Source organism: Vipera berus (genome assembly GCF_964194415.1).
Source record: "Vipera berus genome assembly, chromosome: 7".
NCBI lineage: Eukaryota > Metazoa > Chordata > Lepidosauria > Squamata > Viperidae > Vipera > Vipera berus.
In genome coordinates this window covers 16559507-16574618 of record NC_138209.1, presented here as the reverse complement: position 1 = coordinate 16574618, position 15112 = coordinate 16559507, and the positions used below count along the sequence as shown (strand labels likewise).

The following is a 15112-nucleotide window of genomic DNA, read 5'->3' as shown; positions in this document are numbered from 1 at the left end:
TCAGATAAGCGCTGGCTCTTTGGCTTTGAAACGGAGATGAGCAGTGGCCCCTAGAGTCAGAAATAACTAGCACACATTTGCGGGGGAACCTTTACCTTTTAACCTTTTTTTAAATATAATATATCCCATCAGAGCAAAGAAGTTGTCTGCTGTTCTTAACTACTAAAACCATCCAAAGCCCTACATGGCATGGGTCCGGATTACCTACGGCAGCACCTGCGGCCGGCGTCAACTTCCCTCCGTCCAGTGCGCTCCCACAGAGAGGGCCTCCTCAGGGCGCCTCCGATCAAAGAATGTCGACTGGTGGGCCCCAGGGAGAGGGCGTTCTCTGTGGGCACGCCAGACCTGTAGAACCGCTTGCTGGTTGAGCTCCGGATGGCCCCCGACCTTCGCTCCTTCCGGCGGGATCTAAAAACTTACTTATTTGAGCAATCCGGCCTGGTTTGCTGGGGTTGGGGTTGGGGTTTTTAACATGGTTTTAATTATTGTATATATCGGGCATAATATTTAATTGTTTTTTTAACTTTTGTACTTTGTTTTTTAATATTTATTGCCCTGTACACCGCCCTGAGTCCTTCGGGAGAAGGGCGGTATAAAAATTTAATAAATATATAAATTTAATAAATATATATCCAGTGAAAATGAAATCAACTTCTCCTTAATCTTGGACATCATATCAGTCTACTGTGAAACACCCAGTATGCATTGCTAAGTGTCTTCTAAGCCCCAAGATCCCAATTTTAGCTTACCCTATCACTAAGAACCCTATTATTTTAATGAAAATAGTTTTTTAAAGTCCTCTGTTTCATTGCTAACATGACAGTCTGTCTTACTTTACTGAGGATAATCTATTGTGATTAAAAGGCATCCTTTATTTGAAGGATTACCTCTACTTTAGTAAAACCACAAAGAAGAGAGAGCTCCTGTTGTTTGAAGTTGTTCTTAAGCAAATAGCTTTCATACAGCAGATAGCTTTCTCAAATTTGGCTGTACATATTGTGTTGATATTTAGTTCTACAGTATATAAGCATCTCTCTATACAATCTGCAGCCTTTTTGCCTGCTTTTTTTTAGAACTCCCTATTTTATTCATTTTAAAATGAATCTTCTTTTAAGCTTCTAGTGCAGGGATGTCAAACTGCCAGCCCATGGGCCGGTTTCATCATACCAAAGCCGTGCCAACCCCATTGCCGGCAATGCAAAAAGAGTCACGATACGTTGCAACATGTCACGTGACGTGGTGAGTTTGACACCCATGTTCTAGTGGTTTTGCAAAATCAAAATGAAAGCAGAAAAAGAGAGAGAGATGGTAATTGGTGAGAAATATAAAATAGCGCTTTTGAAGGTTTGATTACAAACTCATGACCTTTTAATGTCCTGTTGAAAGAAGCAGCAAGGTCAAATAATTAGCCAGACTGTTAGCATTCATGGAGCATATAAAATGACCTAGGTTCAACCTCTTAGGTTTTTCTGATCAAATCAGAATAGATCTTAATACTGATATTTTAATCCATTAAATTGAACTCTTCAAAGAATATAATTTTCCACTCTGCCAAACTTGCCTGCTAGTATAAAACCACCCAATGTTGTTAATATAGGAGACAACTTACAAATGGCAGCTGCTAGTTCTGATCTTAGATATACAGGCTTAAAATGGCCCAAGGGAATTTCTTACTGTATATAAAGAACATAATAACCAGTAACAAAACTGGATAAGCTAATGGTTCCTACTTCATTGCTAATGATGGAGTAATATCTACTGCTTCTGAAGACACAGACTAACTTAGAAGCTATAGGGCAGACAATGTGGCACATAATATACATATATCTCCTGCCTGCACAGCCTCTATCATTTTGGCTAATGGAAGGAGTGATGTCAGACTTTGTTCAGCTAGCAATGCAAAATTAGAACATAACAAAACCTCAATCCAAGCCAAACTAACTTAGAAAGATTTTCAAGGAGAGAGGAGCTGAGATAATATTGTCAAAACATTATGAAAGGATTCTAGCAACTGCCATGTATTAAATACAGGTTTTAGTTATAGACAAATCAAGGGTCAAATTACTTATGCTCTCTCTCTCCCCCCCCCAGTAGTACAATGGGGATGTCATGTCTGTCCTTTTGGCAGCCCAGTTCCTTGCCAGAGTAAAAGACAGATCTGTTATCAGGTGTTTCTTATTTTTTGTTTATGTGAGAGCTAGTAATCACATCTGGTCCTGTTTAAAATGACACTTCATTGTCAGACTTCATTCTGCTTCATGACTTGACCAGCCCAGAGATAGTGAAGACATACACATAAATAATACAAGCTTTTGGGTACCCACTTAGCAATATATTCTATTAATTCACCTGCATTTTAACACAGCAGCAAAAAATCACAACATCTCTGCAAATCATGATACAAATATGGAAGATTTCATAGCTGTATGCAGGGCTTTTTTTCTCATAGAACGCTCAGAACGGAGTTCCGGCACCTTTTTTGGATGGAACCTTGTAGGGTAGGCAAGGCGGGTTGTATGACATGTGTGAGTTCCGGCACCTTTTTCTTTTACAAAAAAAGCACTGGCTGTATGACATAGTCTCCCTCTTCTGATTCCTCAAAAGTTTTAGTCTTGGTGTTAATCATACTCACAAGGTTTCAGAAAGAATAAAGAGATACTAATACTTTATTTCCTTGATTGCTTTATTGACCGTCTTTTCCTTTCATTTATACTTGGACAAAGAATGGCATTATAGCTTGTTATTTTTAATTGAAAGCAAAATGTATTATCTTGATGTTGACAATCAATGGTCAAAATTGAATCGAAACTTTTAATATTCTCCTTCTGGAAGCTCTGGATTGCTAGCTATGGTTAAGAAAACAATATTAAAAAGGAAAAGACTGACTATATAATAGGCTACAGAAAAATAAAATAACATTAATATTTTGAACTGCACTTCAATAACTGGTCAATGAAAACCAGTCAGAAGCAATGCATCATAAAGTTATAGAGAGTATTATGCTACAGGTTAAAGCACTTGGTGAATGAAATCAGTGAGAACAACTAGCATTAAAAGATAATTTATTCTTATCATCAATTCTATTTCCATGCCCTAAAGAGATACATCCATAATGAATGAATGAATGAATGAACGAACCTTTATTGCCAAAGTACAACCATGTATACATTGAGATTGGCTGAGCCTCCCTTCATGCCCTCCCCCACAACTCACAGTGACAACAAACCCATCTTGTTACACCATGTGAGCTAACTGCACAACACACCAGCCTCACAAGTCAATCATACATAGAGTTATTTCCTGTTCAGAAGCTTGACAGCCCATGAATAGAAGCTGTTCTTCAGCCTGTTGGTACGGCTGGCTATACTCCTGTATCTCCTACCCGATGGTAGGAGAGTAAAGAGGTACCGTCCAGGGTGTGAGTCATCCCTGAGAATTTTCCTCACTCTTCCAAGGCAGCGAGCCCTGGCGATGTCATCCAGTGGTGTCAGGGGATAGCCCACGATGTTTTGTGCTGTGCTCACCACCCTCTGTAATACCTTCCTATCCGCGGCTGTCAGGCCAGCATACCAAACCACAATACAGTGCGAGAGGACGCTCTCTATAGTAGTCTGGAAAAAGAAGATCATTAGCCATTGTTCTACCCTGTTCTTCCACAAGACCCTGAGGAAGTGGAGTCTCTGTTGGGCCTTTGTGGCCACCTGGGTTGTATTGACTTTCCAGGTAAGATCTTCACAGAGGTAGACTCCCAGGAATTTAAAGGAAGAAACTCTCTCCACACATCCCCCCCGATGTAAAGTGGGGCAGGTTCCTCTCTTTTCCTCCGGAAGTCTAGCACCATCTCCTTCATCTTGCTGATGTTCAGGTGCAAGTTGTTCTCTAAACACCATGTGGATAGTTTTTGTAACTCCCCCCTGTACGCTGTTTCATCTCCACCTGTAATAAGACCCACTACGGTGGTATCATCTGCAAACTTAATTATCGCAGTAATTGTTTATTGTCTGAATCAATAAACATTTGGCCTGTCAATGCACTTTCTCAAACTGTCTTGTACTTCAGGTTCAGATTGTGACCAAAGAACATAGGAGATGTAGGAGTACTTTTTCTTTAATGATACAGGAAAAACACTTTTTTAAAAAAAAATCATCCTTGCAGATACTTGAAGTTGGCAGAAATTTCTTATGATCTGCTGAGTAAATGCACCTTATCAATAATAATTCTTATGATCTTGGTAAAGATGAGAAACCTGAAATTTCCCAAAGCTTGCAGAATTCAATTCCTAATAGTGTTTGCCTGCCACTCTGATTGAGATTACTATTCTCCTAACCCATAAGACATAATGCTCTTTTGAAGTTCACATCTTCCTGTTTTGGAGGTAGCTTCAATAACCTAGTGAAGTACGCTGAGGCCCTGATGATGGAGAATTATTGTTCATACTTATCAACAAGTTGATTCTATTAAATTCTAGCAAAGGAAAACTATTTCTCTCAAATACTTTTGGTCTTCTTTCTCCAGCTATCGCTTACTAACATTAAAATCCTTAGAATATTTTTTTAAGATCCTAAGAAATAAAATTCAAGAAAATTGGAGAGATGAAGGGAACGTTCAATGCAAAAATGGGCATGATAAAGGACCAAAATGGCAGGGACCTAACAGAGGCAGAAGAGATTAAGAAGAGATGGCAAAATTACACAGAAGAACTATACAAGAATGAGCTTAACGTCCCTGATAATCACAATGAGGTGGTCACTGACCTCGAGCCAGACATCCTAGAATGTGAAGTGAAGTGGGCCTTAGAAAAGCTGAGCAACAACAAAGCTAGTGGAGGTGACAGTATTCCAGCTGAGCTATTCAAAATCTTAAAAGACGATGCAGTAAAAGTGCTACACTCAATTTGCCAGCAAATTTGGAAAACTCAACAGTGGCCACAGGATTGGAAAAGATCAGTTTACATTCCAATTCCAAAGAAAGGCAGTGCCAAAGAATGTTCAAACTATCGCACCATTGCACTCATTTCTCATGCTAGTAAAGTTATGCTTAAAATCCTACAAGCTAGACTCCAGCAGTATGTGGATCGAGAACTACCAGAAGTACAGGCAGGATTTCGAAGAGGCAGAGGAACTAGAGATCAAATTGCCAACATACGCTGGATCATGGAAAAAGCTAGAGAGTTCCAGAAAAACATCTACTTCTGCTTCATTGACTATGCTAAAGCCTTTGATTGTGTGGATCATAACAAACTCTGGCAAGTCCTTAAAGAGATGGGCATACCAGACCATCTTATTTGTCTCTTGAGAAATCTATATGCGGGCCAAGAAGCAACAGTGAGAACTGGACACGGAACCACTGATTGGTTCAAAATTGGGAAAGGAGTCCGGCAAGGCTGTATACTGTCGCCTTGCCTATTTAACTTATATGCAGAGCACATCATGAGAAAGGCAGGGCTAGATGAATCAAAAGTTGGAATTAAGATTGCTGGAAGAAATATCAACAACCTAAGATATGCAGATGATACCACTCTAATGGCAGAAAGTGAAGAGGAACTGAAGAGTCTCTTGTTGCGAGTGAAGAAGGAGAGTGCAAAAGTTGGGTTGAAACTAAACATTAAGAAAACTAAGATCATGGCATCCGGCCCTCTTAATTCCTGGCAAATAGATGGGGAAGAAATGGAGGTAGTGACAGATTTTATTTTCCTGGGCTCCAAGATCACTGCAGATGGGGACTGTAGTCAAGAAATTAAAAGACGCTTGCTCCTAGGGAGGAAAGCCATGGCAAATCTAGACAGCACACTAAAAAGCAGAGACATCACCCTGTCAACAAAAGTGCGTATAGTCAAGGCTATGGTCTTCCCAGTTGCAATGTATGGCAGTGAAAGTTGGACCATAAGAAAGGCTGAGCGCAAAAGAATTGAGGCCTTTGAACTCTGGTGCTGGAGAAGACTCCTGCGAGTCCCTTGGACTGCAAGGCGATCAAACCGGTCAGTCCTAGAGGAGATCAACCCTGACTGCTCTTTAGAAGGCCAGATCCTGAAGCTAAAACTCAAATACTTTGGCCACCTAATGAGGAGGAAGGACTCACTGGAGAAGAGCCTAATGCTGGGAAAGATTGAGGGCAATAGAAGAAGGGGACGACAGAGAATGAGGTGGCTGGATGGAGTCACTGAAGCAGTAGGCGTGAGCTTAACTGGACTCCAGAAGATGGTAGAGGACAGGAAGGCCTGGAGGAACATTGTCCATAGGGTCGCGATGGGTCGGACACGACTTCGCAACTAACAACAACAAAAAAGAAATAAAAACTTCCTTTTATATTTTTATACGCTGAGCTTGTCGATCAGAAGGTCGGCAGTTTGGCGGGTCGAATCCCGAGTGCCACGTAACAGAGTGAGCGCCTGTTACTCATCCCAGCTTCTGTCAACCTAGCAGTTCGAAAGCACGTAAAAAATGCAAGTAGAAAAATAGGGACCACTACGGTGGGAAGGTAACAGTGTTCCATGCGCCTTTGGCGTCTAGTCATGCCAGCCACATGACCACGGAGACGTCCTCTGACAAGCGCTGGCTCTTCGGCTTTGAAACGGAGATGAGCACTGGCCCCTAGAGTCGGAAACGACTAGCACGCATGTGCGGGGGAACCTTTACCTTTACCTTTTTATATCATAGACCTGACTTCTTGACCTTGTTGTTAATGTGAGCTTTCTAGTAGGTATGAGGGATAATTTGTTAACTTTCTAGATTAGACAGCAGCCCTGGAATTTCTCAGAGGTCTCTCTTTCAAATGAGATGGATCCTGCTTAGCTTCCAAGAACAGACAAGGTTGCCTAGGAACAGCCACCTGTTAAAGCAAAACTAAAGTCCTCTGCAATGTGAATTAAATATGTCATTGACTGGGTCATAGTTTCTGTCATCTTATCGCTCCTTAAGTTTAAAAATAAAGAAGTCCTATTCCCATGCAAATCACATCACACAGTGAAATCATTTTCTCTCCAGTATAGAAGAGACCATGTGAGTGGCATGGTGACCTAAAAGGTGGAGGTCTTGCCTCACAATCAGGAGGCTGTGACTTTGATCCTAGGTAGTGGCAGATATTTCTCTCTGCTGTGAGCTCTGTGTAGGCATCAGGAAGGGCATCCGGCCTGTAAACACTCAGCTCCCTTCAGTTGTCCCAATTCCATTCTGATGCAAGGGGTTACAGGGTTGTTAAAAGAAAAGAAAAAAAAATAGAAGAGACCATGCAGCAGTTGGTCTCTCTTAAGCTGGAGCTAAGGTTACAAATTTAAGTAAAAAACAGGGAGAATGTCTCTATTCTAAATTTAAATGAATGCACAGTCAAGGTGCCCAGTGACCTCAGAAAAGTTTAGCTCTGGCTAATAGTTGCACTTGAAACAATTCTTTCTGTTTAGATACTGAATGACCTGAGATATTATTTTTAGCAGTGTCGACCATTTCAAAACCTCTATTACTTACTCTGTGTTATCTGTTTTAAATTAAAAATGACAGCCTCCCATAAATCTCAGGAGATATATTTCATATTTAGTGGCAGCTTCCAATCATAGGTCTGAAATGACTAGAAAGAATAGCAAATAGTCAAGCACTTGTGTCATGCATTAATCCTCATGATGATTTTATTCACCCAACAATAAAATGAGGCCATTTATCACGGCTGCTGTAAACTAGTAACATTTTTTTTTTTGGGGGGGGAAATCTTAGATGGCTTTTTTTTGACGTTGTCCACCCTCATGCTTTTTCTTCTCAGAAGAATATAAATAGGAACAAGCAGTGAAAAGTGATGAATAAAATACTGCTGCTTTGCCATTTCTTTAGTCAGCTAAAGATTTTCAATAAATCTTATGCTCAAATACTTTTCAAAAATAGGTTTTTCTCATATCATGGGTTGATTGGTAAATAGCATCATTCCCTTCCCCTCCCCACCAGATTTTATATTGATACTCAGCAATTTACAAAAATGTCACTATAATAATAATTAATGCTGTTACTTGTTCATAAATGGCGATATGACTCTTAAGTGAAAAGCAAAGCACGAGAGTCCTGGAGGTGCAGGGGTTAAAGTCCAGTATTGCAGGCAAACTCTACCCACAGTCTGGAGTTTGATACTGATGGGTTCAAGCTTGACACAGCCTTCCATCCTTCTGAGGCTGATAAAACGGAGACCCAGATTGTTAGGGGCAATATGCTGACATTGTAAACTGCTCCAAGAATGCTGCCTAAGTGTTATTGCTAATGCAACAATTTATGATCTAACAAGCTTACATTTTGAAAGAGAGAGGAAAAGGAGACACATTGCATGTGATTCCATGCAATGATACATGTTTGAGCTTTGATTCACTATTATTCTAAGGTAGAAAGCAAGATAATGTTCTGTGTACCTTCCTTGGAAGCGCCATGCTTTCTACAGAGTATGACTAAATTTTAAAATATTTATTTAATTAAAAATGAATATAGATTGGAATCTGGCATTCTGCAAAGCATCACCTTCTCTGTTTGTAAGATCACTTCAAGGCCTTGCATGGACAAGCTGTTTTGGAAGTAAGCTCACTTGTTCAAAAAAATAACTGGACTGGTACAAAGCATTTTGGAAAAGCTATCAAGAAGCAACCTCAGTGTTTTACCACTTTGGGTGTCGAGGGAGATGCAAAGTTCTGGTTCTTGCTCTTCCCACAGCCTCAACAATTGTTATTTGATGCTGTTTTAGTGTGTCTTTGATGTTGTCCCTCCATCTTCTTCTGAGTCTGCCTTGTGTTCTTTGACTTTCTCCTTTTTTTGTATATGCCTTGTACGATATGTAATCCCAAGGCATCCTCTCCAGGTGAGCAAACCTCTTTATTTGCTGCTTTTGTATGTAATTTAAGATTGGTTCTATGCCAATTCTTTCTCTTATGATCTCATTTCAGATTTTATCTCTTCTGGTCACTCCAGAAGATTTCCTCAAACATCTCATTTCTGTGGAGACTAACTTTTGTTTATGTTTTATTATAAGTGTCCATGTTTGGCACCGGTAACATAGGGTGGGGATGAATTTGCTTTGCATGAGATGCTTCTTTCTATTGATCGGTACTGTCTTATGTTTTCGGAATGGAGTTAGTTGTCACAATACTTGACTTCTTGTATTCAAGTGTTTAATAATAGGATATACCTGTCATGACAATCATTTATTAAAACAGGCGATCCCCTCCCCCTCTCCACAAATACGCATTAGTTCTTTTATGAGACTGTCCATAATATGATTTTAGGACTTTGCTAACATAGCTTTGACTCTTGAGGAAATGTGTTCCTCAGCCGAAAAGAAACTGCCCATCCCTAGTAAGGGAGGTATGCTGAAAGCTCATCTATCACATTGATGTGAATGTTCAACCTTTTTCTGCTTACCTGTACATATTTTAGAAATGTAAACTACTGGGCCTTTCTTCTTGGTAGCGGCAGGATTGTCAAGATAAGACATTTATTAAATGGCTTAGAATGAGAATAGGGAAAGGTTCACTAAAAAAAGAAAAACCCATAATGACAGGAAGAACATTTTGAATCCTGGTCAGAATTGCACAAAGGAACAGCTAGCTTGTTATTTTAATCTGACGCACATCATGTTTAATGGAAATGCTAATTCAACTGCTGGTGACTATATAGTCAAAAGTATAATATTTGTACTTGACTTTGGTAATAACCCATAGCTCTTTGAAGGACATTCTAGAACTGGGGTCGGCAACCGCAGCTCTTTTATGACTCATGGACTTCAACTCCCAGAATTCCTGAGTCAGAATAGCTGACTCAGGAATTCTGGGAGTTGAAGTCCATGAGTCATAAAAGCTGAGGTTGCCTACCCCTGTTCTAGAATAACAAAATAACAGAATAACCGAATAACCGAATAGCAAAGTTGGAAGTTCCAAAGTTCCAGCTCCCTGCTCAAGCAGAAAAGCCTATACCATTTCAGACAAATGGTTGTCCAATCCCTTCTTACAAACCTCCAGTGTTGAACACCCACAACATCTGGAACAGGTCATTCCAAAGAGTCCAAGTCATTCCAAAGAGATAGATTTGATCCTATCCATCCACTGTGTTCCCTTTCTGTAACCTTTTTGTAGTTTTACCAATCATGACCCATGGAAATTAAACAAAATTCAGTTTTTGGAAACAATGCACTTCTGAAGAGGATATTGCTACTTCTTCACTGAATTCATGTTTTAAGTAACTTTAAATACCTTTCTAGCCATGGACCATGGTCTCAAACCCCCAAGATTTAACTCAAGATTTAAATCATAATCTTTCTTCAAGCCTTCGTGGATCCCCTGTGATGACACTAACCCCCCCCCCCAAATATTGAACTATAAAACACTATACAAAATATTAAAATGTTAGCATTAAAATTATATATATATATTAATTGTATTTTAATTGGGGTTTTATTTCAAGGTCAATATAATCTTTTTAATTGATTTTAAGTTTTGTAATTTGTTTTATTGTTTTTAAAAACCTTGTGAACCGCCCTGAGTCCTACGGGAGAAGGGCGGTATATAAATCATACTTCACCCATGGCCTCTGAAAGACTCTGCCTGAGAAGTATAAGAGGATTGCACTGGGGGATCTAATTTTATGTATGTGAGATTCTGAACTTTTAATTTACCCCTTTCTTCTTTTTTTCTTGAAACTTATCAGCCTGCATAAATAGTAATGCAGTACAATATATCCAAGTCCCTAAAAAATACTAGTATAATTGGATGCCAGAATACACCACGGCAAGTTCTAAAAAGATAAATGGTGATGAAATTATAAAACTGATGGGGGAATTTGGATTTTTTAAAATAGAAAACATTAACTGAGCACACTCACTGCAGGAATATGATACTAACCTCAAAGTACAAAGACCTAGTTTCTCCTTTTGTGACATTAGTGTGAGGAACATCAAATTACATATCACTCTGGCATTTTTGTGTTATTCCAATTTAGTTTACTAGAATAGAAAATGGTTTATCCTATACAACTCTGTAGTGTTGAACAGGCAGGGGTAACTTATGGTATTGTTGGAGCACAACTGCCAGCATTTTTCTAATATCCAATATTAAGTTACAGTGATGTTAACTGAAAGATTTCACATTAGCTCACAATTTGTTTTTGTGTCTTTTGGCCTGCAGTCCAAATACTTAACATTAATTATATTAAGTTCCAACATTTAGTGTTGCTCCCTAGCTTTTCTCAAGTGTTAAATTTAATGCACTTGTTCTGTTGAATTGATAATTGGGACATATGAACCTAGTTACAATATTGGTTAGACAACATTCTGCCCCTTTCATATGTCCTTGTGTCACTGATTCTATTTTGATCTAGTTAGCTGGATGGATAGACAGACACACAGATGATAGATAGATAGATAGATAGATAGATAGATAGATAGATAGATAGATAGATAGATAGATAGATAGATAGATAGATAGATAGATAGATGATAGATCACATCACACACTCCTTTCATGTCTCTGACAGAAGCTGGAGCAAATAACAGGAGCTCACCCTGTCTCAGAGGAACACTTGGGTCTTGAACACAGGCTTGCTGCTTGACAATCCAGTGTCCTAACCATGTGAGCCACCATGCTCCTTGATAGCTATATAGCTAGTTATCTATATAGCTAGCTAGCTAGCTAGACAGACAGACTAACAGATATTAAATTATGTCCCTTGCCAAAGCCTTTTCCCATCTTCAAAACCAATGACAGTTGAAGAAACCCATACAAAATAGAACAAACCTCCATTTCTATATCCAATAGTATGAATAAAATTTAAGTTCAATCATCCCCATTCAGCACAAAGGCCTAAACTGGCCATATCATCCAGAATTATATTGTAATCAATGGTAGAGAAGCCCACCAGTAATCCAAGAGAACCATAAGGGATGTACTCACTTTGTTCATTTAACAACTTAGATCTTATATCAGTGCAAATAAAACAATTTCAGAATGTATCCTAGCCCCAAATTTAATTGAAATGGGTTCAGGTCAACAGTATTGTCAACATCCATTATTCCATTCTTGATTACCTTTTCCAATATTCCAATACATTTGTATCCATGGTGAAACAAATATTTGGTAGTGGTCCCCAATATTGATAAATGTTCAGACCGAAGGTTTAACACTCTGCAGGAAGTTTATGCATATTTGATTACAGTTCTGTTTTGTATTACCTTTCTTCTTCAGATTCTCTTAATCAACAACTATTTGTGGGAAACCAGGGGACCCAGCAAAATTAGGAAGAGGAGAGACGACTGTGCTAATGTCTGGATTCTTTTTGAATCATTCCAAATAAGCAAATTGATTCAGAAACATCCAGTGGGATTTAATGGGGCACTTCTTCATTTTGTTTCAGAGAATTGATTCACTTTGGAGAGTTAAGGAAACTACCACGTGATTTCTGAAATGATGACTTCTACAGCCCCAATAAATGACTTTTAAAAAAGAAATCTTAACACTGCTTACCAACACAGTCACTACACGAAGAACTACTCCTCGCATGTTATTTTCCAGTCTTCTGTCTGTTAGTGACCCATTTAGACCAGTGGCAGGATTCCAGCAACCCAACTGAAAAATAGAAAAAAGAAAAAAAAAGGATGTGTCACGTCAAGAATCATAAAACCTGGTCAATTGCTTCTATTTAGATAGAAGTGCACACACGCACACCTACACGCACACCTACACACACACACACACACACATCAATATTTCATCAATAAATTGAAATCAACCTTGGGTTGAAGAATCTCTTTCCTACATTTCCTTGAAACTGAGAAATGTATTCCCTTTGGACTTGGGTTTATTTCTCACTCTTTTTGCCTTCAGGAAATGAGTTAGACTTTCTTCTTCAGCCAGACTTTTTCTGGACTTTGTGTAACCTTTTGCTGTTTAAAATTGCTTTGAATTGAGAGCCTTATGGAAAGAAAGATGAAATATACAGAACCAATAAATAAATAATTTCTTTGATAGCAGCCTCCTGCAGAGCCTCTGATTGAAAATCTCTATAATGTCTCCCTGACTGCATGAAACCCTGACTAGCATGTATCTAAAACAGTTGTTATGGATCCTGTTGAGCATCCTAACATAACTTTTTCTCCTTTGACATTTTATGAGATTAAGTACTAACTACCATCTTCTTCTCCAGCACAAATACATCTGCCTCTATGCTCAATTTTGCAGCTCCATGTTTTGGTAAAGGTCAGAGGGACCTAACAGAATAAGAGAGTTGGAAGTGACCCTGGGAGTCTTCTAGACCAGGGCTTTTCAACCTTTTCACAGATTGTACCACTTTTAGGACATGACAATATTCGAGTACCACCTGTGCTTAGCAAGGTGTCAAAAACTTGATGGCTGAAAAAAAAGGGGCGGGGTTTTTGGGTTTTACCGATTAGATTCACTTGTTGTGATAGAAATGTCTAGTTTACGCTATTATGGAAAAGTAAAGAGTTGAGGTTCGATGTTAAGGGTTCACTGTACTGCAACAGAGGAAGTTGGAAGTCAATGTCTTTTCTTTCCCCCTTCTCCCTCTCTCTCCCCCCACTTCTTCTCCTCCTCCACTGTGTCCCACTCTTTGCTTTTGTATTTTTGTATTTGATTCCGTAATCTAATAAAATGTTACAAACCGTTAAAAAAAGGGGAAAAAGTACTAGTTTTTTAATTTCTTTAGTGGCGGTTCCTTTGCTCTCAGGCCACGTGGAAGACCCTGGGCAGTGCAGGCTGCCCAGAGCCCTGGGAAGTGGAGGGCAAGCACGCAGCTCACCCCAGACTTCCCCAAGGAGACAGTTGGCGGTGCTTACCTTCTTGAAGCTGCTGCTGCTTGGCTTGCTCTCCTTAGCCAGGTTGCTCATGGTGTGTGTGGGAGGGCAAAATGTGTGGGAGGTCAGAGGGAGGCCCACTCCCTCTCCATGCGAGGAGACCTGGCTTTGTAACCAAAGGATCCTCAGTGATAGGATGGGAGACCACCAGGAGAGTCAGGAGGAGGGGACAAGGGGATGGCATAAGGGCAGCAGGGCTGGTCGTGGCCAAGTGTACGGCAGGACTTCCCTCAGATCCTCCCTCCCTCTCATTATAATCTTCCTTTCTTCCTTCCTTCCTTCCTTCCTTCCTTCCTTCCTTCCTTCCTTCCTTCCTTCCTTCCTTCCTTCCTTCCTTCCTTCCTTCCTTCCTTCCTTCCTTCTCTTCTGTTTTCTTCCCTCTTCATTCTCCTTTCCATTTTCTTCCTTTCCCTCTTCCCTTCTTTTTCCTTCCTTGCTCTCTTCCCCTCTTTCCTTCTTTTTCTTTGTCTTTCCTCTTTCCTTTTCTCCTTTCCTGTCCCTTCTTGGATGCTCATATCCCAAAGGGGAAACATTTCTCAATGCCTCCTTTCCTGGTGATCAAATGCCACTTTTGCTAGTAGTTTGTGGACACTTAAGAGATTGAGAACAAACCAGGCTCAGTTTATCCCATGCTTATATTTAGCAAAACTGTCAAAATGGTGCCTGTGACAGTTGATCAGAGCTCCTCCATTTTTTATGTGCAACAGCTTTATGTGCAACAGCTTTAGTGTTTAGGAACAGAAGTAGCTTAGTTGCTTTTCTATTAATACATAATCCTTAAAAGGGCTCTCTTGTAGAGAACCTGCCTTGGTCTAATTCAGACTGGAAATATAGCAAAGGAAAACATTTTCCCCATTCTGCTTTGTCCTGTTTTCCCCATGGAAATGTTTGTTAGCAACATACCAGGAGAGGATATTTTCCTAAAAGCTCACAGTTCAAGAATACCAATGTTAACTTGGATTGCCAACAAAGTTCTGTCTGTGACAAAACAGAATACAAAATTGCTTTGTCCTTTGAACTGGGGCATTTCCAAAAAAATTGCATCTCCTTCCTTCCTTCCTTCCTTCCTTCCTTCCTTCCTTCCTTCCTTCCTTCCTTCCTTCCTTCCTTCCTTCCTTCCTTCCTTCCTTCCTTCCTTCCTCCCCTGCTTTTTTTTAAAAAGTGCCTGAGGGTCCAGGCACAGGTGGCAACAGGCAGGCAGCGGTGGGCAGAGACTTCACATTTTGACCCCCTACCCCCTGTCATTTCCTCTGTGTGACTCTCAGATCACGTCTCTCAGACTTGCCCACAT

General features: G+C 39.9%; 1 protein-coding gene across 2 annotated transcripts in view; it reads right to left on the bottom strand.

Moving 5' to 3' along the window:
* The window catches only part of GRID2 (glutamate ionotropic receptor delta type subunit 2), a 1115417-nt gene that overhangs the window by 278091 nt on the left and 822214 nt on the right, over window positions 1-15112 (bottom strand). For both annotated transcript variants that reach the window (XM_081332056.1, XM_081332057.1), the window contains exon 9: window positions 12473-12574. In XM_081332056.1, the coding sequence (XP_081188182.1) occupies window positions 12473-12574 (102 nt within the window). The remainder of the gene's footprint in view (window positions 1-12472; window positions 12575-15112) is intronic.